At 50.5% G+C, this 23,514-nt stretch overlaps 6 protein-coding genes across 6 annotated transcripts; 1 reads left to right on the forward strand and 5 right to left on the reverse strand.

Annotated features, from left to right (window-relative positions):
* Nucleotides 1-4: 4 nt before the first annotated feature.
* On the reverse strand, nt 5-4,758 carry VE01_00232 (uncharacterized protein). Its single transcript, XM_059463253.1, has 3 exons — nt 3,018-4,758; nt 2,760-2,870; nt 5-2,648 (listed from the first exon to the last, which is right to left on the reverse strand). Exons 1-3 carry the CDS (start codon nt 3,085-3,087, stop codon nt 874-876), a joined length of 1,956 nt encoding a protein of 651 aa, XP_059320117.1. The 5' UTR covers nt 3,088-4,758; the 3' UTR covers nt 5-873.
* Nucleotides 4,759-7,779: 3,021 nt separating this feature from the next.
* Nucleotides 7,780-10,950, forward strand: DIS3 (exosome catalytic subunit dis3). The gene is made up of 3 exons (XM_018269765.2): nt 7,780-8,008; nt 8,064-10,272; nt 10,323-10,950. Exons 1-3 carry the CDS (start codon nt 7,813-7,815, stop codon nt 10,900-10,902), a joined length of 2,985 nt encoding a protein of 994 aa, XP_018135105.1. The 5' UTR covers nt 7,780-7,812; the 3' UTR covers nt 10,903-10,950.
* An 89-nt stretch (nt 10,951-11,039) lies between these two features.
* VE01_00234 (uncharacterized protein) lies at nt 11,040-14,571 on the reverse strand. The gene is made up of 2 exons (XM_018269766.2): nt 12,012-14,571; nt 11,040-11,965 (listed from the first exon to the last, which is right to left on the reverse strand). Exons 1-2 carry the CDS (start codon nt 13,982-13,984, stop codon nt 11,392-11,394), a joined length of 2,547 nt encoding a protein of 848 aa, XP_018135102.1. The 5' UTR covers nt 13,985-14,571; the 3' UTR covers nt 11,040-11,391.
* A 34-nt stretch (nt 14,572-14,605) lies between these two features.
* On the reverse strand, nt 14,606-15,354 carry VE01_00235 (uncharacterized protein; the record flags this gene model as incomplete). The annotated part of the gene is made up of 2 exons (XM_018269767.2): nt 15,116-15,354; nt 14,606-15,051 (listed from the first exon to the last, which is right to left on the reverse strand). Exons 1-2 carry the CDS (start codon nt 15,129-15,131, stop codon nt 14,606-14,608), a joined length of 462 nt encoding a protein of 153 aa, XP_018135103.1. The 5' UTR covers nt 15,132-15,354.
* A 617-nt stretch (nt 15,355-15,971) lies between these two features.
* VE01_00236 (uncharacterized protein) lies at nt 15,972-16,703 on the reverse strand (the record flags this gene model as incomplete). Its single annotated transcript, XM_018269768.1, has 1 exon — nt 15,972-16,703. One exon carries the CDS (start codon nt 16,701-16,703, stop codon nt 15,972-15,974), a length of 732 nt encoding a protein of 243 aa, XP_018135100.1.
* Nucleotides 16,704-19,689: 2,986 nt separating this feature from the next.
* Nucleotides 19,690-23,467, reverse strand: SIN4 (mediator complex subunit). The gene is made up of 9 exons (XM_018269769.2): nt 23,016-23,467; nt 22,591-22,948; nt 22,297-22,543; nt 21,787-22,244; nt 21,517-21,736; nt 21,346-21,465; nt 21,184-21,297; nt 20,842-21,132; nt 19,690-20,790 (listed from the first exon to the last, which is right to left on the reverse strand). The coding sequence occupies exons 1-9, from the start codon at nt 23,159-23,161 to the stop codon at nt 19,820-19,822; spliced, it is 2,925 nt and encodes a 974-aa protein (XP_018135101.2). The 5' UTR covers nt 23,162-23,467; the 3' UTR covers nt 19,690-19,819.
* Nucleotides 23,468-23,514: the final 47 nt, after the last annotated feature.

Genomic DNA, 23,514 nt, shown 5'->3' on the forward strand with positions numbered 1-23,514 from the left:
ATTAAGTGTTTCCATTGTAATTAGGATAGGGCAAATCCATACCTCCCGTGTCGTCACATCTGGGTATATCTCATGCACACATGCTCGCATGCTATCCAATTCCAAGGATACCAAGCCAAACGACGAAGCCCATCGCAAATGCAACAAACGCGTCCCAATCCATAATGAAAACCTGAAAAAGGTAAAAAAAAAATCACATAGAGCCTCGAAAATATGTCCCTTTGCCAATAGAAATTGCCTCCCCTCTCTTTCTCTTGCACGGTGACAGCCCAGCCCTAGCGAAAACAAAACAACATGTTGGTTAAAGGAAATATGCATGGGGTTTGGCCGAAAGCGAAACATTATAGTCAGCCTGGCGAGAGAAAAGCGCAATGATGAGAACGAGCCGCATTAATCCCTAAACTCAGAAAACAAAGTGTGCCAAATGAAATGCATTCCTCCATGATGATAGCACTAAAAAAGAAAACCTCGTGGAGAGAAAAGTGTTGGAAAAGGAATTATAACTAAATAAAAACGAGGTATAATGCGAAACCACGCATGTTAAGAGCACGAAGCCCCCAAATAACAAGTCCACCCTAGAATAATTTACACCGAATTAAACAGTCGGCAGCCCCACAGCTCATGCTCCTTATGTATACCCCAGGGTGGAGAAAATTGACCAATTATCCCCAAGTCCACCTAAACTCCGTCTTCCATATCGTAATGGGCGATGCCGGGGAGACAAATACGACTCCCGTTTCCGCGTTCATGTCCTGAACGTGTGTATTAACATTATCGTTGATTGCATGATCCATACGTATCGCCGTCTCGATCGTGTTGTGCTCGAATGTTATGCGTCAAAGGCGTTTCGTTGTTCACTTGATGCGGAGATTATTATCCTTGAGTGCCCCATCCCCAAGAACCCTGGGTGCCAGGCTGCTGCTGTGATGCCCAATTTTGAGGCGTGGCTGGTGCTTGCGCAGTTTGTGGTTGCACATACTGCTGTTGTATTTGGTCTGGCTGGTATATTCCTCGGCTTTGGGAAGGATATCCCTGGCCCATGTTTTGATATTGCATGCCGGGTGGGAGTTGGGCGCTGCCTCCAGCGTGCCGCAATTGTGTGGGTGACTGGTGGGGGGACTGCTGTAGGTGAGGAGATTGTTGGCTAGCTTGGGGGCTATAGTGAGGATAAGCCTGGTGTGAAGATTGATGAGTCTGTGACGGTGGCCACATTTGAGTTTGCGAGGGATACCCGTACTGTGCTCCCTGTCCCATGCCAGTAGATGCCAAAGATAGACTTGGAGATCTTCCGTGCATTTGGTCGGACCGCATGGCGCCCTGTGGTACGCCCCTCATCGGGGTCTGTGCAAGAGGGTTAGGTTGGTGCGGCGGTTGTGTATAAGAAGTGCCTGAAATCATGCTTTGGCCCGGCTGGTTTAACAGCATCGGTTGTTGCACGTTACTCGTACCCTGATGGGGCGACTGCAGTGACTGTGTCACGGATGGCAGATTGTCGCTGAGGCTTGTAGTCGGTGGAAGGCTCGGAACCAGGGGCTCGTGTGGCTGTCTCCAAATCTCCTCGATGTATTTGCCACGAAAGTTCCTCTGCTGATTAACTTGCTTGTTATACTCAGCAGCGTGGTGAGACTGCGTGAGCAGTTCTCCTGGTGGGCTTGACTGGGTTCGGTCCTGGTACGCGGGGCCTGTGATCTCCTGCCTTGGACGGGAAACGTTGCGATATTCTCCCAGCCGTAGCTCATTCTGATCTGGAGTCAATGTGATCATTGGTAGAGGCGTTCCACCGCCAGCTGGTCCCAGCATGCCGGGCTGAACAGTCTGAGGTTGAGGATGGTTGAAATGCACCGGAGCACTGCTGTAAACAACATCTCCTTGGTGACCAAGCATCGCAGTTGCGTTTGCAGTCGCCTCAGCGGCCGCTGCGTCTCTGGCCTTCGCCCCACCTGGTCTCTTCTCGCCCGCCAAATCAGCTTCTGTGAAACCTTGTTTCCGTGCTTTCGTCTCCCAATAATCATCCCGCACTCTTCGCCCATTCACGACCACTCTGCTGCCAAACTGGCGAAACATGGACTTTGCCGTGACTATCGCAATTTGACGAGATCGGTAGGAGAACGGGAGGATTTCTTGATGGATAAGGTTCTCCTTCTCCTCCTGGGTCGCAATGATCTTGTATAGGGACCGGTTCTTGTTGAATAGAAGGTACGAGTCCCTATAACCGAGGACTCGTGCGCATTCGGTCGCCAGCATAAATAATTTATCACCTCTCCCGGGCACGAAGAACGTCCTGCATTTGTACTCCCGTCCATCGTTCAGGTGTCCAGTAGGACCTACCTTTTTCTCTCCAGCATCATCGTACTCCCTTGGGATGTACTCGTCTCCCTCTGGGCCCAGCTGATCTGTAGTGTGGTCGCGTACGGTAGGTAGTGCCTTCACCACAGGCTTGGAAGGTGTGGTCTTGGGTGGAGATGCCTGGGCTGGCACCACCGAATTCAGAGGTAGCGGCAGCGCAGTTGTTTGTTGCTGCGGGGTCTGTGGCAATATATTCTGGGCAGGTTGTGACACCGTTTGTTGTGTTGGGCTCTCGGATACTCCGCCAGATGTGCGGCTTGGTGGTTTCATCGGTCGTCCTCTCTTTCTCGGCTTGCCGTCACCTATCACGATGGCATTGTCAGCATCTCCTCGCATCTCCAAATGTGTAAATAATAACGATGAGGCGCGTAAAAAGACGCAGCCGTCGCGTTCGCGCAGCATTGGGGTCATACCATTCTCATCTGCATTGTGCAACTCGTTGAAAGTCTCCGTTGGCGAACGGCTTCGTTTCGTGCCCCGCGGGCTGACATCAGACGGTAAGGATGATGATGGATTGGCGATTGCTATCATGATATTAGCTGTGCATCAGTTACGAGCGCGTAGAGGCACGATGGATCGCGCAAGCACGCGGGAAGCCCGAGACTTCGGTTCCCGGCTTGATCGCAAGTCGCGCGCGCGCAAAGCGCAGTTATCGGAATCTCGACACATACCAGAGTTGAGGAGCGCAGGATTTAATGTGCCGGTGCCTGAGCCCGCGCTGTCCTGGACTCCGGAATACATGGCGGTAGGGTCGCCGGTCGCGACTTGAGTTCGTGTGTGTGATAGCAAGCTCGCCGAGTTGATGAATGTGGCGACAGGCAGGCTGATGCAAGTCTCCGCGTCGCGGCAACGGGCGGTCGCAGTCGCAATTCACGAGGGAAGCCGTGGCGACTCCAGACACAATTGGATATTGTCCCGAAACCAAGTGTTACAACGTATTCCCGATGATGCGCAGCGACGGGAAGCTGTGGGATGGTTGGGGATGGTCGGTGATGGTTGATGTTTCCCGGTTGGCGATAGCAGTCGCGGCTAGAGGAGTAGTGGGTGATAGCTGAGGGATGCGATCACGTCCCTTTCGGAGCCTGTGGCTTTCAACTAGCGAAGCCTGCCAGAGATTACGTCGCGAACCAGAACAGTTTAGTTCAAGTGATCCCAGCTAATACAGCGAGAACAATAATGCGAAAAGGTGTTCCTCGGTCCCCATCGGTTTCTTTCTCTGTGGAATATAATAAGCTGATGGCAAAGCCTATCATTAGGGTCGAGAGAGACGCGGCTTTTTGGTGTCTTTTCAGTCGGTCTGGTCTGATCTGATCTGGTCTGTCTGATCTGTCTGGTCTGTTCGGTCTGGTATGGTATGGTGCGTGCCGTCGCCGTTACCGTTACACTCCGCGCGGTACGGTACGTATACTTGGAGAGTAATCAGTACTCAGCATACAGTAATTCTCTCAAGATCCAAGGATTCAAGGATGATAGTTCGTCAACCAGCCGACACGCGATGAGAAGTCGACGGTAAGGTAGAGAATGGGTGTGTACAGGCGGCGGTTGCTGCTGTGCTATTCTCGATTTGAGCTTCTCGAATGCGATAACTCTTAACGTCGTCTCTTTCGATGATATTCACGAGGTACTCGAGTATGTATGTAGATGTAGAAGAATGTGAGGTACTTCCAGTCGGTCAATATATCCAACCACTAGAAGGCGTTGGTGGTTTGAAGCTTTGTGTTCTGAATGGCGACCTCAGCTGAGCAAATGAGTCTCGAGCGAGAGTACTTTCTTTCCAGCTACTGTATACACTCACTGTATACTAACTGTATATACTTTATATACTCTGCAGTAAAATGAAGCAGAGTAGAGTAATATAGAGTAGAGTACATGCGACTCTTTTCGTATCGTTATTGAAATGTATCCACCAGTGGCAAGAGAGGGATTTGCTTGTCTTGTCCCAGTCGATGCACAGCGGGCGCTCACTGTCCACACTTATCTAGAGTATCCGCCGTGAATACCACAGTATGGAACTTGCGTCGGGCGGGAGCGCGTCAAGCCACGAGTCAAACTCTTTCAAAGCTCAAAAAGCTCAGGTATCCCTTGTTCCGCCACAGTTTGTCCAGTTCGTCGGCGACTCCAGCGGACCTTCTTCGTTGCGGGACCCCACAAGATCGTCTCTCCAATCGGCGTTAATCAGGAAGGTGATACTGGCTGGCTGTACATACAGAACAGTACTTTGAGAACACTGTACGCAACGTAGTACAGTTATGAGGAGTTATGTACTGCACGAGGTTGTTTTGGCAGCACTATTGTCTTATAAAGCGCCAGGGCCACACACGAGTCGCGTCCGCGTCCGCGTCGGCTTCCTTCGTCTTTAGTCTTTATTGTAATGTACTGTTCTGTACTTTTGCGCTGCAGGCGTGGGGAAAGAAGGAAAGCTGGCGGCAAGATTCAATTTACAACATTCTAGGTCAAATACTAATTATCGGGTTGGTTCAAGATGGGGTGGATTGCAAGTGGCAAGCCCCCCCCGCGATACGAGCATGGGGCGTGACAGGGGTGAGGGCGACGGCGGCCTTGTCATATTCGCCGCCACAGGAAGGGAACGAGGCGCTGGGCGATTCGGGTGTGGAGGGGAAAGCGCTTCGAGTACTGGTCTGTCTCGAGTATACAAATACTTACTTTCTTTGCTTGAGTCTATTCCCATGGGGATACATTTCATGGCGATCCAAAGAGTATTGCATTGCCCTACTCGTAGGTTGTCCTTCTTCTTCCGTCCTGCCGTTTTGCCATAGCGATCGATATAATCCATATTTCTATAGATAGTTTCTCATTGTCACATTCCAGGTTCGGGTACTTCCCGCGCATCAAGTACGTACGTATAGTGCCTCTAACGAGCAAGGTACCAAAGACAGCCCAGGCACTATATGCCGCAGTCTATCACTCAGCGCCGCGCCGCCTCTGTTCCAGTACGAGCACGGCGACAACGACCGAGATGATGACTGCGCCTGGCGAGATCAGCCTAGCCTTGCTCAAGTACTCTGTATTTTTGGGCTTTCTCGCGATAACCGGAGGCGTCGCCAACCCTCGCTTTGCCTAGACGACGCAACAACCACGATCCCAGCTTCCGACGGTGTCAGCTAGTAGGGATGTGCAATATCGAGCGGCCTAATCGAGTAACATGCATCAGACGCGTATTTCGCCGTGACCAGGCATCTCACACCTAGATATGGGCCTCAGTCTTCCGCTTTGAGACATTATTCCTTCCCCCCACCCGCTCAGATTGACTTCGCCGGAGACCCGCGGAAGACTGGCTGGTGAGACGATTTCTCAGCCTAACGGCAGTTGTGCGCCTCTACCCTGCTCTTCTAATGGCCAATATTGATCACGGAGCGCATAGTACCCCGCTGCCGCCGCTTCAGCTTGATGTGGCTTTCTCTCTGCGGGTTTGGCCCTTGGATCATCAGTAGAAGGGAGCAGGCAGCAATGCTGAGGCAGATCCGGAGAGTTTGACAGGGTGTCAAGAACCAGGCGCATCTGAATACCACAGCCTCGAGGTACTTCCCAAAGGGAAGAGTCATATCCTTGAGGACAGGCTGAGCCTCTTCATCGCATGTGATTGGCCATTCAACGTAGCAAACATTCTCTCCCCATTATTACTGTCTCAAACTGCATGTGCGAAGTGAAACAAAGTACTGTAATAGCATGTAGGATGAGGTATCCTGCTCGCTCCGGTGGTCAGCAGTATTGCCCAATAATCCGTTCCACGATTAGATATCCAACGGCCGGCCATGTGAGTGAGGCCAACCAGGCTCGGAGAGGCTCGGAGATGTATAAATCAAGTTAAGTGCGATTTCAAGTTCGAAACACCAAGAGAAGAGCGTTTGGAGTTCGTAAGGATCGGCGATACTGTTGCATGTAGAGTACCAAGTATAGATCGCGTGAGGACGTGGAGAGAAGCACAGAAGAGTCCGGTAGCTCTGGCAGTGAATCATAAGGTATCCTCTTTTGGCGTCATGCCATGTAGATGGTGTACTTGGGAAGGTCGAGAAACGCGTCGATGGAGCATCCATCCTTGAATATCCCATCAGATATCATGCAGGCAATGCCACTGGTGGATGCAAGTGCAGCGTGTGACCACCATCTGCCTCGCGCTAATTGAAAGATGGGTGGGTGATTCTCTGGATGCGAATCCCTGGTCGGCATGGAACTGAGGGTGTGCTGCGTCGGCCCGCGAACTAAGGTTGCAGCTGAACTGGAATTTCCACCCTTCGCTCTTCTCCCACAGCCTTCATCGGCCCACCTGGGCGCGTAGTCCATCCTCGTCTGGCTCCTTGTTTTTATAACTTATGCACATCATCTTGCTGATGCATGCTTGGATTGGCCTTGACCGCCCTTGATCACCCTTGAAGCCCTTGGACGCCCTTGACTCGTAAACCGGTCACAAAACGCCCCGGGAGGATGCGTAAGTAGTACACCATGAAGATATTAACACACCATTTCGCTTTCAAAAAGCGTGCACGGTCTCGAAATATACTGCACGTTGACAGTACGTGCGCCGGGAGATCATCTGGTTGTTGGAGATATCGGGCAAAGATTCATAACTGAAGTGGTGCCACATCCCGAGGACGTAGAGAGCTAAGAACGGGCGGGAGTGTGAGTGTGCACGCCACATCTATTTCGATCATCGGTTCAAACATATCGTATAGGAATGCCTCCCACACTAAGATCCGTGAACTCCATCCTTGGCTCCCAGGCCGCGATACTTGGATTATTGTCCTGATTCGTAGCAACGACGTCACTGGAAGCCTGTAGCCTTAACAGCATATATCTATTGATTGTTCGAAATAATCACGGTGGGTGTTGGCTCGTAGGTATGACTTTGGGTGATAACATGCCTATAAGCCTGTCAGGGAGTGTCTGTTGGTCAGAGAGTGTAAGTACTGGAATAAATGGAACGGAGTCCATAGACTTCATACCTACAAACGCTTCCAGCACCAATATGAAGAGTATACGTGTTAAGTTGAGCTTTATGTCCCGCCGTTCCGCCGATGTCGTACAGTACAGTTGTGGTTGGATGTAGTGTAAGGGAGAGTGTATTTGTTTTTTGGGGTAAATAAATTATATTGATATTTATTGCCAAATTAAATATATTATTCCCAATATGGGCTTATTCTGAGATAAGAAACATTTCTCAAAAATGTAGAGAGAGTGGTATACATAATGATACCAATTCCCCAATAATCCATATAATAATAACCTTCCACAGAAATAATGATAATATCATAAAACCAAATGGCGTTTGTACGAGTGATGTTGACAGGAACTTAGTTCGAGATGTGGAGCGATGATGGACGGGCGGTTCGATAGAGTACCCCACATCCACGCTTATCTTATCGGGATGCGCTAGCATCACAGATCTAAATTTCAACCTCACATCGCTACTGACGGCGATTGTGTATACGCGACAATATTATCGCCAACATGACTAGTCTCAAGAGGTCGTTGGTGTCGGATCCATATGGCTCAAATATCTCAAGCAAGGTCTTTGTGAGATCAACAAAGAGCGGAAAGGTCCAGAAGATTGTCCGCGAATTATACTTGCGACAAGATATCCCCTGCTCGTCGAAATTATGTACGGGCTGCTTAGCAACTGCTCCCAGAGATGCCGGCGGCAATGGTATGTTGCGAAAATTTCTTTATGGTAAATGGATTCAATTAACATACCTGTGCAGCTGCGCCATTCGTTCTTTCCGAGAAGCCGGCAGGCACAAAAGCATTCCCCCAGGGGCATTACTTGGTCCCTGATACAAACGCCCTCCTCAACGCTACCGACTTGTTCGAGCAGACATCGGCATTTTACGACGTCATTATTCTCCAAACCGTCCTGGAGGAATTGAAGAACCGATCCCTACCACTCTACAACCGACTCATTGGTCTGACAAACAGCGAAGACAAGCGATTCTACGTCTTCTTCAACGATTTTAGACTGGAAACATACATCACCAGAGGAGTGGGCGAGACAATCAATGACCGAAATGACAGATCCGTACGGAAGGCGGTGCAATGGTACGGCGAACATCTGACCAAGGCTGTCAATGAGGCAGGAGGAAAGCCGAAGCAGGTGCCAGCTGTGGTTATGCTGAGCGACGACAAGGAAAATTTACGGTTGGCCAAGGCCGAGGGCTTACACGCTGTTTCGTTGAAGGAGTATGTTGGGTCTCTGGAGGACGCCGATAGGCTCTTGGACATGATCAGTGCCTCCCAAGAAAGCCGAGAGGCGAGGGATGCGAAGATTGCTGTGAACATTTATCCAGAGTATTACACAGTTTCGAAGATGATGACCGGGGTAAAGGACGGAACACTACACCAAGGTGTCTTCAACATATCGCCTTACAACTACCTTGAAGGCTCGATAAAGGTTCCTTCATTCGACAAACCATTGCTCGTTCTCGGGCGCGATAGCATCAACAGAGGTGTGCACGGTGACGTTGTGGTCGTGGAAGTTCTTCCCAAGGACCAGTGGAAAGAGCCATCATCCAAGATCATTGAAGAGGAAATACTGAACAAGAACGAAAACGCCGATGCCGACGATGGCGAGGCCCTGGTCACACCGCAAGAAAGGCGTGCCCTTCAAGAAGAGGTGAAGAAGACGCACAGCAAGAGCACAGAAGGCCGTCCACAACCGACCGCAAGAGTGGTAGGAGTGCTAAAGAGGAACTGGAGACAGTACGTTGGTCATGTCGACGAATCGTCGGTCAGTGATTCCGTGAAGCAAAGCCGGAAACAGCAGACCGTCTTTCTCATTCCTATGGACAAGAAGATTCCTAAAATTAGAGTTCGCACTCGCCAAGCGGGAGAACTTCTTGGGAAGCGCATCCTGGTAACGATAGACTCTTGGGACAGAGAGTCACGTTATCCAGTAGGCCATTTCGTGAGGTCTCTTGGCGAGCTGGAAACAAAGGGTGCAGAAACCGAGGCTCTTCTACTGGAATATGATATCCAATATCGACCTTTCCCAAAGACTGTTCTCGACTGCTTGCCAAAGGAAGGGAGTGACTGGATTGTACCCCCTAGCGCAGAAGACCCTGGCTGGAAGGGTAGAAAGGACCTGAGAGGTTTACTGATTTGCAGTATCGATCCGGTTGGATGTCAGGATATTGATGATGCTCTCCACGCCAGACCTTTGCCAAATGGAAATTTCGAAGTCGGTGTTCATATTGCGGATGTTTCAAACTTCGTAAAGCCAAACAATGCGATGGACAAGGAGGCTAGCATCAGAGGTACTACTGTCTACCTGGTGGATAAGCGCATTGATATGTTGCCAATGCTTTTGGGTACCAACCTCTGCTCTTTGATGCCATACGTTGAACGCTACGCATTTTCAGCGATATGGGAGATAACCCCAGATGCCGACATTGTCAAGTCAAGCTTTACTAAGTCGGTTATCAAATCTAGAGAGGCTTTCAGTTACGAGCAGGCACAGATCCGCATTGATGATGCGTCACAACAAGATGATCTAACAAAAGGTATGAGGACACTCCTCATGCTTTCGAAGAAGCTCAAGCAGAAGAGAATGGATGCCGGTGCTCTGAGTTTGTCGTCACCAGAAGTCAAGGTCCAGATGGAATCGGAGACCTCTGACCCTATCGATGTCCAGACAAAGCAACAATTAGACACAAACTCCCTGGTCGAAGAATTCATGTTACTCGCCAACATCAGTGTCGCCACCAAGATCCACGAGGCATACCCACAAACAGCGCTGCTACGTCGCCACGCTGCACCCCCAAAGTCAAATTTCGAGGAGCTTGCCAACCAGCTAAAGGTCAAGCGTGGCCTTGAGCTCAAGCATGAATCGTCTCGAGCTCTCGCAGACTCACTAGATCTCTGCGTGGATCCTAATGAGAAATTCTTCAACACCCTGGTCCGCATTATGGCTACTCGGTAAGTTACCCTACTTCACTCGATGAAGACAGTTTTCTAACCAAAACCAGATGCATGATGAGCGCCGAGTACTATGTAGCCGGTAACTTCGCATACCCCGAATTCCGCCATTACGGTCTCGCTTCGGAGATCTACACGCATTTCACCTCCCCTATCCGTCGTTACGCCGATCTAGTCGCCCACCGCATGCTCGCCGCAGCAATCGATTATGAGCAGCTAGACGCCAGCATGCGTAGCAAGGGCAAGCTAGACGGAATCTGCAAGAACATCAACGTGCGTCACCGCAACGCGCAGCAGGCTGGCCGAGCGTCGATTGAGTACTACGTCGGACAGGCTCTCAAGGGCCGCATCATCGAGGAGGAGGGTTTCGTGATGAAGGTCTTCTCCAACGGCTTCGTGGTGTTCGTACCACGCTTTGGGATTGAGAGTTTGATTCGTCTGCGGGACCTGGCGGATCCAGAGCCGGATGCGGCGTTTGATGCCGAGAACTACGTGTTGAAGACTAGTGGGAGTAGAGAGGTTCAGGTGGAGCTGTTTCAGAAGGTGGTTGTGAGGATTAGCGATGTTATGGAGGAGAGTACGAATAAGAGGAAGGTGAAGTTGGAGCTGGTTAGTGTTGGTGGAAAATAGATAGACCTTGTCATGTAGGTTGGGAATATTCATGCATATTATTGTATCACAACACAAAGTTGACAGTCTGGTTGCATACGTGATACCCCTTAAGCAAACTTGTTTGGCGGCGATAAAATGAATCACTGACATGCGTTCGAGAAATTTATAGATCCCATTCAAATAAATATACTATGGATCAACAAAAGCATGTGCTTGCCCAATATATATATACTTGAAAAGGCCATATTTTGCGTTGCTCCACCCACGATGCTTAACTGAAAGTAAACGTTGCTCTTAAACTGCCCCGAGAACCGACACCCAAACCCCTTTTCTCTTGATTAGTGCCTGAATGTCCCTCGATATAATATACTTGAAAACTCCATTATGACTAAATGAAAACGAAATGCGAACTGATAGTTGAGCGCGCCGCAGTTTGGAAAGATCGACCCCCATCCAGCGAGTTGCAATGCAATATAGCAGCCATCTAGCGAGAGAAGAATATCCCCACTATCTCAGGGAATCATGGTAAGCTTCCTTGGCCTTCATGCCACCCCAATTCGCCTTTGACACCGCAAACAGATCTATCACCACCCCAGTCTGTTCGATAGAAGTGTTCTCGAATTCCTCTGTGGTCAGACCCATCATACAACCAAAGTGAAACCTTCGCAGTCCATCTCCAGGTTGAGTTATCAGATACACCTTGTCAATCATCTGAAACTGGACGATACTGTTTCTGTGCCAATCATAGAGCTTGTCGATGACAGCATTGCACAAGCCAGGAAGCTCGTAGTTCACTGCTGCGACATAGAGGTCGAGGTAATAACACTCCAGATCGTAAGGTGCGAAATATGGTCTCGTCATCACCTTTCTCTTGTCGATCCAGTGCAACATAGCTTCGAATAGTTTCGGTTGCTCGACGATGTCGTACACAAGGCCATTGGCATTCTTGACGCGTCTGCCGGTGCCCTTAAACTGTTCATAGAACTCAGGTGCGTTTTCACCCAGCTTGTGTTCGCTGAAGTTGAAAGTTTCCATGTCTTCTGGCTTGCCATCACCGACGTAGAAGGTAAGCAATCGGTCACTGTTCGTGGTTAGCATGTCATTGTTAAATTAGAATGTGAACTTACAGTGGTTCGGTCGCCTTCCGCTTTAAAGGACCATTTGAGGCTGGCGTCGGCGGCGGGGTTCGAGACAAGGTTTCTTGATTAGTTACAGAAGCAGGCTGAGTAGTTGCATGAGAATGTAAATTAGATCTCTCAGTAGACCTGGTGGCATGGTTGTTTTTCATTCCGCTAGCCTCCGGTGAAATGGCCGGAGTTCGCTCTCGAGGCATGTGAGTCTCCGAATTCACAGGATGGTGAGCCGATGGTGGTGGTGTTTCCGGAATCTCCAACGAGCGCTGTCTCGGGTTGGACTGTTGACGAAACATTGATACGGAATGTTTTGGGGTTGTTTGCTCTATCGAACCTGTATCAATGCCCAATCCCACAGTAGATTTAGGTCCCGTCTTCATCAAAGCTGGATCTGGTGAAGCAGATTGCTTCTGAACTGAAGCTGGCGCCTGGCTCTGCATGATACTGGGTTTTGGAACCTCTGGGGAATTTATTTTAGATCCGATGCTAATGGAAGCAAAAGACTCTAAAGGAATCGGTTCTGAAGCAGCGCGCTTTGAGGCAACGAGTTCTAGAGCAGCGGGCTCAGGCTCTGAAGCTGTTGGCCTAGTAGTAACGGGTTCTGAAGCACTTCTTTCTACGGTAGTAGGCTCTGGAATAGTGAACTCCGGAGTAACAGGCTGTAGAGCACCGGACTCTGAAACTGTAGGCTTTGAAACAACGGGCTCGGAAGTCACCAGCTCTAGAGTTGCGGACTCGAAGGTAGTAGACTCCGAGGCAATGGGCTCAGAAGCGGCGGGATCTGAAGCTGCGGGTTCTGAAGAAACGAGCTTCGAAACAGAAAGACGTGAAGTGGCAGTCTCTGAAACAACGGGCTCTAAAGTTGCTGGTTCAGAAGCAGCAAGGTCTGATTCTGCAGGCTCTGAAGCCGCGGGGTCGGAAACTACGGGCTCGGAAACCGTGGGCTTGGAAACTGCGAGCTCTGAAGTAGCAGTCTGTGGAGTGACAGGCTTTAGAGTAATAAGTTGCGAAGTAACAGGCCCTGAAATGGTAGGCTCCGAAGGAGCAAGCTCTGCAATGGGAAGCTCCGAAGTCACGGATTCTGAAGCAGCGGGCTTGAAAGCAACGGGCTCTGAAGCATAAACTTCCGAACGGTTCGCTCCTGGAGAAGGCTCTGGAGTTGCAGAGTTTAATGTCGTGATCTCTGAATAGGTAGAAGGTAACGTGGCATACTCAGAAGGGGTTTCTTCCAAAGGAGTTTCTGGCGGCGTCACCGAATGAGAAGCAGTTCTGTTCTCTTGACTTTGATTCATGGAATCGTTAGTGTTGTCGGGCTGAACTTCATTTCTGAGACCATCGGTGTTGTTGAGTTGGGGGCTATCTTCCTTCTTCTCCCGAAGAGCGTCTGAATTCTTTTCCGGCTCACTTGGAGTTTGCTGCACATGCTTGGCCGGAATGGTCACTGTAGCGTTAATGGATGCCAAAGGAATGCCCGCACGCAGTGCATCAGCAGTCGTCCATTTGATCTTGGAAAGCCACTCGTTGTAGTTAGGGTGGTCACTCCTGGCCTGATAGTTCTCGATGGTCCATTCTCCAACAGGCAAGCTGAGATCTCCACCGTGTAGAAGGATCTTCGTAGTACGATGTGCGCCAGCGAGCACAGTCATAACAGTTCCATCCGGTGCCAGTGCCGGCGCGCCTCTTCCTTTGTGCCTGGATTTGAGATACCCACCCTTTAGGAATACATTTTCGTTGAATCTCCAGATATTGGCGCCGGTGATGGTCCTTTCGCTCTTGTTGACGAGAATCTTCATGATGGCGTCGTCTGTAAGATTACATTCCTTAAGATCGACTCGCTTGATGGCTTCGCGGGCAAGAAGGGTATTTGGAACTGTATCCCATAGTTCTCCCTTCAGTGACTGTGGCGGTGGTGGTGGCGATTCGGATGCTCCCTTCTGCGATTGTGGCGGTGGTGATTCGGATGCCATCTTCAAGGTTTGAGGCTCTGATGATGTGGTGAGCTGATATAAGTTGACAAAATAGATAGTATGTCAAGTGAAGATCGAGGTTTGTTAAAGGTGCAAGGCGGCGAGGAGCATGGGGAGGTTTGCTGAAAAGGTAGCCAGAAGTGATGTGAAAGTAAAAGATCGAGACAAGATCGAGGCCCGCCGAAAATGTAAATGTGAGGAGGATGAATCGAGAGTGTTATTGAAAAGGTAGCCTGAAGATCTTAGGAAGCAAGAAGTGAGAGGTAAGATCGAGGCGTGTCAAGAGTATGAAGGTGACAAGAGTGAGTTTAGCAGATTGTTGAAAAGGTAAGAAGGTAGTCTGAAGTGCCCAGGACGCAAAAGCACTGTCGAATTATATAGACTTCGGCTGCGGGGAAAGAAATATATAGAATAGCACGAATGCTATAGAACCTCGAGGGAATAAGAAGTGGTTTCAGCCGCTGAACCAACCTTAAATTAACCATACTACCCAAAGAGTATACCAATACCCAACTTCTATCAACCCCAACCGAAAACGCCATACCGATATCAATAACAAATGCCGCCCTTCAACCCCCCCAATTGCATGCAACCCCTTGGCCCCCCCCCACCACTTTAAAATCACCACCTCTCCCTCCCCCCCCTTTGCCTCCCCCCCGAAGCCTGATTCTGCACCTCCTCCCACCTCCCATACTCCCTCACCCAAATCCTCTGCACCTCCCCCACCCACCCGAGCACATCACTCGCCGTCCTCTCCACGCCCCTCTGATAAACCATCATCCCCCCCACGACAATCGCGCCATAAAACACCAACCCAAAGATAAGCCGCGCCCCAAACGCAACCATCCTTTGCATAAACCCCATCACCCGCATCGAGATGTACAGCGTCACCAGCAACACGCCCAGGGACACGATGGCGGGGGAGTCGTGCGCGGCGTTGGTGAGTTGGAGGAGGAGAGGGCGGAGGAGGGGGAGGAGGAGGGTGCGTGCCCAGTTTAGGAAGCGGAGGGTTGGGTAGAGGATAGGTGAGAGGAGGGAGTAGAGGGTTGTGAGGACGGCGTGGTAGTCTGGGGGTTCTGTTAGCTCGGGGTTTGCGAGGTGGGAGATGGGGCGGGAGGGGAGGGTAAGGACCTTCGAGGGCGTCCATTTCGACGCGGGTTGCGCGCACGCGCGTAAAACTGGCAAGAAGCTCCGGTGCGCCTGGCGCTGTAGGTACAAGTACAGCGCGAACCCGTGTAAATGGGCTTAGTAGAAGGGTTTCGATGAGCTTGCCGCGCGGTTCCTTCCGCCCTTCAAGTCTGTTTTTATGGTGTATTGTTTTGCTTTGTGGGTTTTGACCGGAGACTCAGTCTTAGAAATGGGTTCGTGTCGTCAAGTCGGACGCAGCCTTGGTCAAGAAACCCACAGCCTCGTGCCGTGGTGGAGAGGTTTAGCGCCAACCCACGTGATTTTTCAGCCGTGCAGGGTTGCGTTTATGGTTCATGGTAGACTTCATCAAGGTTTGTAAAATTGTGATCATTCATAAAATAAAGTCTTACGTTAAGGTAGAACATGCCTATATTTAGAGAGAGGGCTATAAATATATACTCTCTTTAATGAGTGGAAGATGGGTTTGCTCCCTAATTCCCGAAAAATCTATGTACAAAAGTAAGAAGGATGGTGAAGTGAGTCGGTTGGGTGTAGCCCTGTCTTTCTGGGTGACATTTCCGCTGCGCCTGTCGCGGGGAGATTTCCTTGAATCGTGTATTGCTGTAACCTACGCTAACACATGGCTCAAGGGAGGCTCTTCGCGGACAGGCGTAGCGAAGACGTCACTCAGAAGTACAGGGCTACACCAGTCGATGGAAACCGTGAAAATCGTGGCTCAATGGCCAAAAACGGGCCATGATATTGTGCTCCCCAAGTGGTATCAATCCCGTATATGTGCGCCAATAAAATCCCAATGCGAAATCCCAATAATAACGATTCTAACCTGCAGAATCCCGCATCAGATCGGGTTTTCCATTTGTCTGCTTGCGGCCCTTCCATATGCTGGCCTGGCCAAAGTAGGGAGCGGTTCATTGCTGCCAGGAGACCCGTTGAATATCGAACTCGGCGGGCTGACGCGGTCAGCTTGGAACGACTTCTTGGAGTCGTCTCGGTAATGCCGTGGGAAATCTGTGGACTGTCTTTCTGGAATTGATGCGGTAAAACTGCTCTTCCTGCTCTGGTTCCGCACGTGCTTTGCCAGTCTCGTGCTTTGTCGTCGTACAGGCGGGACGAATGGATCCGCGCCTAGTATTGCGCCGTCTGTAAGCCCGCTTCTCGAATTCGGTGCTCGAGCAACCATTGGCGGCGGCGACAAGGCCGTCTCGCCACTGTTCCTCGTGCCAAACGGACTTGGTTCAGCGCTCCATGTCCATCCTGGGGGATGTGATACGATCACAACAGAAGAGGATTGGCGTTTGTGAGATTTTATAGGGCTCCGGCCTGGGGCCTCGGTGTAGGTTTCTTTCCGTCCACGCCACCTCTCGATCTCTTCGTCGTCAACCGGCGAGATTCCCCTCCTTTGCCTGTGATATTTCGGATTACGTTTCCACTTAATAATGAAAACTGTGGCCGACACTACCATAAAAAGCGCGAGTGAGCCGAAGACGGCGGAAAGGACGATGACAAGATTGCGGCTATTTTCATTCGGTTCATTGAACAGCGTCGTGTTTCTTGGGAATTTGGAAACCATTGGTAGGGGGATTGAAGATCCGTTGGCTTCAATCCCTTATGTGGTATTTTATCTGGCCGGCAGAGGTGTTGGGAGAGTCCGTCGAAGGACAATGAGAACTTTTTCACGTCGAGTAAATAGTCGAAAGAGTTCCCTCAAGGTAACTGATCGAAAGTTCGGTGGTCGTTGCCAATTCGGATAATGTCAAAGACGCAAGTAGCAGCTATGAATCTCAATGATCTTTGGCCTGCAGCTCTGCATCGTTGTCGGTATTCGAAGAGTCGACTTAAACGGGTAACGGCAACCAAAAAGTATAGATGCCGAATCCAATTTCACAATCTACCACCTCAGTCCGTAATCTTGCTAGCTCTTAATAGTATCCTTATAGCTGTGGTCCGACAAGCATGGCGAGAGAGAAGGTCCTGCTCCTAAAAAAATCCTGTCTGGCAAAGATTCAAGTATCGGAGTATATAGAAAGGTAATAGCGAGCTGGTTCTGAAAACGATTGTAAACGGCGTAGAGCCAATGGTCCTCTACGTTCAGAACAAGTAACTCAGCGGCGACGTCGAGGCGTGCAGAAGCAGCGGTAAAGGAGGAACGGGAGGGACGGGAATATAAAGTTGCCCAAGCACCACACAGAGCTTCTCCTCTTTGCTTCCAATGCTGGTCGCCAGGGCGGGCCGTCGTTAATCGCTGCCGCATGGGGACCTTGGCCAATAACCAAAGTCGTGCGGGCGCAGGGGAGGGGTGATGAGGAAATACAGCCAAGGAATGGTTGAGACTTACTTTTAGCAGCACTCTAACTTGAGAGCTGGTAAAGATTGCAACGCTCTGGGAGAGGAGAGAGGGGAACACTACTCCGCAGGGAAGACAGGTTGAGGCACACACGGTGTGGAGAGAGAAGTCCTGGGAGTGGAGCGGCGGAAGTTGAGATGTGACAGCGTGACAGGTTCGTTTTCCACGTTGCGGAGCTAGCTGGCGGCTTTGCAATACTATGGTACGGCAGACAGGGTCGAAAATAATAACACCCCTGATCTCGTGCAGTAGTACGCACTTTGCATCTAACCTCGTGGGACCTCGTGCAGAGTGGAGTTTGTCATCGTGGGAGGCGTGTAAGGGTCGCGATTGGAGTGGACTGGACAGTTGGTGTGGTGGTGTTGTCGCACTGTCTCTCAATGTTCCAAGCTAAAGCAAGGTTTTTGAGCTCTCGGACCCGTTAACACACAGTAGTATGACTGGTAGTATACTCAGTTTCGCCATTTTGTGCAAAGAAAAAAGAACTTATCCAACCCGCCCCCATGCTACCAGCCCGTCCAACCCCAGTTATACCAGCTAGACCAGTCGCTCAGTCAGACAGTTATGAAGAGCGAGTGCGTTTTGTCGGTCAAGCTTCCCACGAATCAGTGGAGAACTCAAGTGCACGAATCAGGGGTTTGCCGTATATCGACCCCTCTTCGAATATCGAACTGGTCGAGTGCATGGTCTCAGGTACGGCTTTTCCATTCGGGCTCCCGCGAGACCTATCTATACCGCCCACGTTTGGCCGGATTCGATCATCGCTGCCTCCGTCGCTCCTGCCGTCCAGGCCCAACCTGAGTCGAGGTATGCGCTGGCACCTGTTCCTTCGCCGGGTCAGCAAACTGTCCGGGCAATAAGCAAACAAATGCAGCCTCAGCAGACGGAGCCACGCATCAGCGCCCCTTGTCGTGCAGGAATTGAAGGATTGTGGAAGGCTCCAAAAAAACGGTTTCACGAAACATTAGAGGTCAATCCATACCTGTAGAACACATCAAAACTGTACAACGGTGTCCTGTCCTCTGCAAGGGCCCCGACAAGACAAGGGAGGGGCAGGGAGTGGTTTGAGCATCCACCATCCACCATCCACAATCCACCATTCAATTCTCGTGGAGTTCGTGGAGTGGTCGACCGACGGGTTACCTTTCCGAATAGTACAGTAAGAGGGTCTGTGTACCCCACCAACCAGCCTCCTCCCATGCAAGCACTCGAAACAATACCAGGCTAGGGACCGCACCATCACCGTTACAGCAACAAGGTCCGTAATACCCTCTCCCCCACCCCCACCACCATCACCTAACCCAGACGTCTTCTCCGGCCGACCAGCCCATGCGGGTAAGGAAGGAAATAAATATCACGAACGAGGGTATGGATTATCACAAACAGGTGTGTGCGCGCGTGTGTGTGTGTGTGTGTGTGATGACCGAGGGTGATGATGGACAACACGGGAACACTGGCGCCCACGAACACGGTGTGGGATAAGCGGCGCGGGAACACTGGCGGGAACGGATAAGAGGTGTGATGAGCGGAGGCGGGGAGACAAGACTGGACGGCGCTCGCTCGCTGGTAACACCATAAATCCAGGCAGGCTGTGCGCAGGTTTGCCCGTCTCGATCTACACTCACTCACCAGTTGATCCAACGAGGTAAAATTCCATGTCGACCACTGTCTCTCAAATAAGGAGAGGCAGACAAGTCTCCCAAAACCCCCCCACAAGACCCCGCGCGAAACCTCAGGTACGAGGGACCGATGATCCCTCCTTGCTCCACCTCCTCTCCCTTCAGCAAATTATTACGGGACCCCCCTCTCGCAATTGCCGCGAGATTTCGATAGACCGGTACTCGAGATAAAGGGAAGGGAGAGAGACGATAATGAGTAAGTTGCCGTGTCTATGCGGAAGCAGACATACGTTTCTGAGTCAAATTCGTGGTGTTGAATAATTGTCATACATACATACATAACATACCCCGATTTCTGAGACATTGTGTGTTGGCGAAGTTGGTGAAAAGTTGGCAGCTAGACCATCATGGCCGCGTCGTATTCAGACATGGCGTTATCGTCGATGGGTTCAGTGTATGAGGGCATCCCTCCCCTGTTGATCGATAAAATGCCCTCACTACTTTATCCGCAACCCAATTTGAAGCTACCTAGTCTAGTCTTGATAGATACCATGAGTGAGACCTGTGATAAAAGTGATAATATTGATTCACAAGTATGTATTGCTATCTCCTCTTCCCAAAAACGCTGTAAATCACCTCGGTCGAAGCTGGTAACGCAACGCACTATCCAAAACCCCCCTCTCCATAGTCGGTCACACTCCTTGTTATACTAACATCCAACAATCAGGCAACCACCCTCGCCCCCGCGAGGATATCCCAGTTCCCGCCACAGTAACAACGTCTCTGCTGCATGATCAGGAACTGCACCGGCGGCGTCAGGCTGTGGATATCCTCCATAGCCGCTGCACACCTTACGCATCTCCTCCACCGCCTCCCCGGGCGAGATCCCCTTGCATCTATTCCCTGAGCCTCCTCTGGTTCCATCCCCAGCTGTATCGGCACGCGAGAGAAGATGTCTATCGTGTGGTTTACCCTGTACTGTGCGCTACTCGTCGTCGCACTACCCTCCGCAGCCCCTTTGCCCGCAGATGCATTCGACTCCGGCAATCCCAAGATACCAAAGTCATGAAAGAACAACCTCGAAGGATCAATCTCCGCCCGCAACTTCGGGAGCTCCTCACTGAAAATGCGAGATATAGCCGGAGCCATAACCTCTGGCAGCGGCGCCCCAAATAGTATCCCTTGCTCGACGTTGTTTCTCTTGGAGTCACCCGGGGCGCCCTGTGCCTGCTGCTGGGACGGGAATTTCGCCGCGGTGTAGGCTTCCTTGACGACATCGGCGATGCGGGCGACGAAGGCTTCGAAGCGGCTGATTGGCACGATTGATGAGGCGGTTAGTGTCGCGATGGCGGTATATGAGGAGCGGAGGGAGTTGGAGATTAGCGGCGCGGACTGGCCGGGAGGAGCGGAGACGCTCTGCGCTGCTGACATGGCTTTGCGTGCGGTATAATCCAGGTGGGCGAGCCGGCGGCAGATTCCTGTGAGGAACCCTCTAGTTGCTGATGAGAGGAGGACGTGTAAGGCGATGTTGTTAGTTGCGAGTAGATGGGCACTGAGAAGTGGTATTGACCCGTCTTCGCCCTTGGTTACTGACTCGAAGACCTCTGGGTCCTCGGGGTGCAGAAGGCAGTCTATAAGCCAGGACATGAGGTCTAGGCACCACCGTACTGAGCCCGCGAGTAGACGTATGACCTCTGGAACCGTAAATCAGTAACTGAACATCATCATTGATATAACGAACTTACCGGAATCCTCTAGCCCCAATACCTTCTTCTGTTGATCGGGGATAGGTACTCTTATATTCATAGCCATTGTAATCAGAACCACACAATTTCGGAGTTGAAGGCTAATCCAAGCAATCTTCGACTCAAATGTCCGCTTGTGAGCATCGCCGTTGTATCCTAGAGCATTCTGTATACTGAGAGAAATCTGGATGGAGGGGTTTCGAATCAGCGAATCATGGTGTGATTCTTCAGAGTAGTCGACGTTAAATTTGAGGGTTTTGGAAACCTCTGAAACCAAGTCGAATGCAAAGGCTGTAAACAAGTCTTAGCATTGTGAGCCTGACGTGAGTTTGGTACACTTACATGACAAATGCTTGAATTTGCTAGCTGCCGCCATCAGATCATCATGGTTGCTAGAGTTCATTATCGCTGTCGAGCAAGCCATACTGAACCCTGCGATGACTGCTGCATATTGTGCTTTCACAATGTTAGCTTATAAACCAGGAAGTGTAAGGGGGCTCTTACTATCTTCAAGGGAAGTGCCAATTTCACCCATGTTGTAAACCAGCGGATTCCATTTAATCTTTCCATCACAGCCTTTCTGGACCACCGACAGATGAGTGGGAGACAGTGCTCCAACCAAACCTCCAGATATTGTTAGCAAGTGAAAGATTTGAGAAAGGCTTTGAGGCTCACTGGGTTCATATCCATTATAGGTAAATCCTATTTGCGAAATATGAGAAAACTTGTCCAACCCTCCCAGTGTAAACAGTTCTGCCAAAGATGTTCGGTCACGATATTCAACCGACCCGTCGCTGTAACCAAAGCAAATGATTCGTTCAAAGTAAATTGCTTCAATCCAGATCACTACCTTATTGGATGTGAACCCTTCTTGCTTCTTTAGGCTTGGCGAAGGCTATAATATATGTCAACAGTGGGTCGACAATATAGATGGGGAATGCTCACCCCTGGCTTTGATCCAACACTATTCCGACGTGCACTTAGCTGTTCAAAGGCGGGATGAACGCTTGGAGAAGCCTCGGATAGCTCCCATCTGTTTATGAGGCTGTGGGTATCTTGATTATATTGAGACATCGAGTTTGGTAAATGAGATCTGATGGTAATAACTGTTGGTGATGTGGGGCGGCCACCAGGTCCATCAGGGGATGGCGATAAAATAGACAAATGGGACAAAGCCGCCATAGATGGAGAAAGATGGAATGGATCCGAGGCATCGGTAGCACTTCCGTCCATCCAGTTGGTGTCAGATAAGAGCCGAATAATAATAGTTGGCGTTACAGTGTTCAAAGCTGGATTGACAGGCCGATCGGGAGGGTTGGCGGTAGGACTGCCCCATTTTATAGCTATTCTGGCTATGCTCAGCTTCTTTGCCGTTGTTGCAAATGCCAGAAGCAGGGTATTATCTAGTAGCCGAGTTAGTTCTGTTGCAAGTCTCGCAATTTCGGAGATACCTACTTTTATCTGCGCATATTGAAGCATGCGTGATGAGGTCGTCCGAGGAAGAGATACTCTCAATATCTGAAGATAACTCATGCCATTTTCCGTCCGCTTGAGGCCACAGGAGCGACAAAGAGCCACCTGTACTCACGGTGATTAGGGCGGACTTGTGGGCGTTTGGAAAGCAAGGCCCAAAGGCTATGGCTTGAGATATCTCGTACCTATAGTCTGTCGACGTCTTGACAGCTACGCTTTGAATGCCGGGCTAAGACTAATTTAGAGAAGTTCCTCTATCACGTAATGCAAACTTACTTGTCGCACATTTGATGGCGATAGATTTAGCCAGTACGCACCAACGACGGCACGAAGGTCCTCAATAGGACCTACGTTGCTGTTCCGAGTGAACGTGGGCTTGTTCAAGGACTGAGCAAGATTCAATATCGCAATACGACCAGCAGAATCTATGGCCGCCAAGTCAGCTCCATTGGGACTCCAACATAGATGCTTCAACTGGCCGCCATCAGCGATTGGGGCGATCTGAGGGATAATGGTAGGGTCACTCAAGTCCCACGAGCCATCTTTGGGATGAATCCGCAGATTACGGAATTCTAAGCCCAGCCCGTTTGAAGTGATGGAAGCAATAGATCCCCAGCGCGACCACGCAATGCTCCTTTTCTCTATCGTCAGCTTGTGTTTTCTCAGTCTCCGTCCTGGGGGGGGAGGGGGTCAGGACGCACTGGCAACATCCGCTTCCGCGAAGCTCGTCGACCCGTTGGAAGAGCTCCTTCGGCGGTGGCCGGGAAGGTGGTAAGAGACCACCGGCCCCATCTCCAAAGAGGTCATCGATGTCGACCTCCATATCATCGTCCATCATGAGCGGCATCACTCTTCCACTTCCCACGTGCGAATAGCGTAGCCCACCACCATGCGGCTGCCAATTACGGCAAGCGAATAATTTTCCGGGCTGTGATTGGTTGTAGGGTAACTATATTATAAAATGGGTTCAAGAGTGGTGATTCATGCGACTATAATGGATTATAGAGCCTATTAGCTGTTAATGGGCTATAGTATATATGCGTTATATGCGTTTATATTGGAAGGAACGGACTCTGGAAGTTCCGTTCAGTAGTATGTCCATCCACTTCGGACAAAACTTGCTTGCCGTTGGCTGTTTGGCTGTTTGGTGGTGTGGTGCTTTCCCACAGGCTGCAGGGATGCCGCACAATGGGGTTAGTC

This window comes from Pseudogymnoascus verrucosus (assembly GCF_001662655.1).
Source record: "Pseudogymnoascus verrucosus strain UAMH 10579 unplaced genomic scaffold scaffold_1, whole genome shotgun sequence".
NCBI classification, from domain to species: Eukaryota; Fungi; Ascomycota; class Leotiomycetes; order Thelebolales; family Thelebolaceae; genus Pseudogymnoascus; species Pseudogymnoascus verrucosus.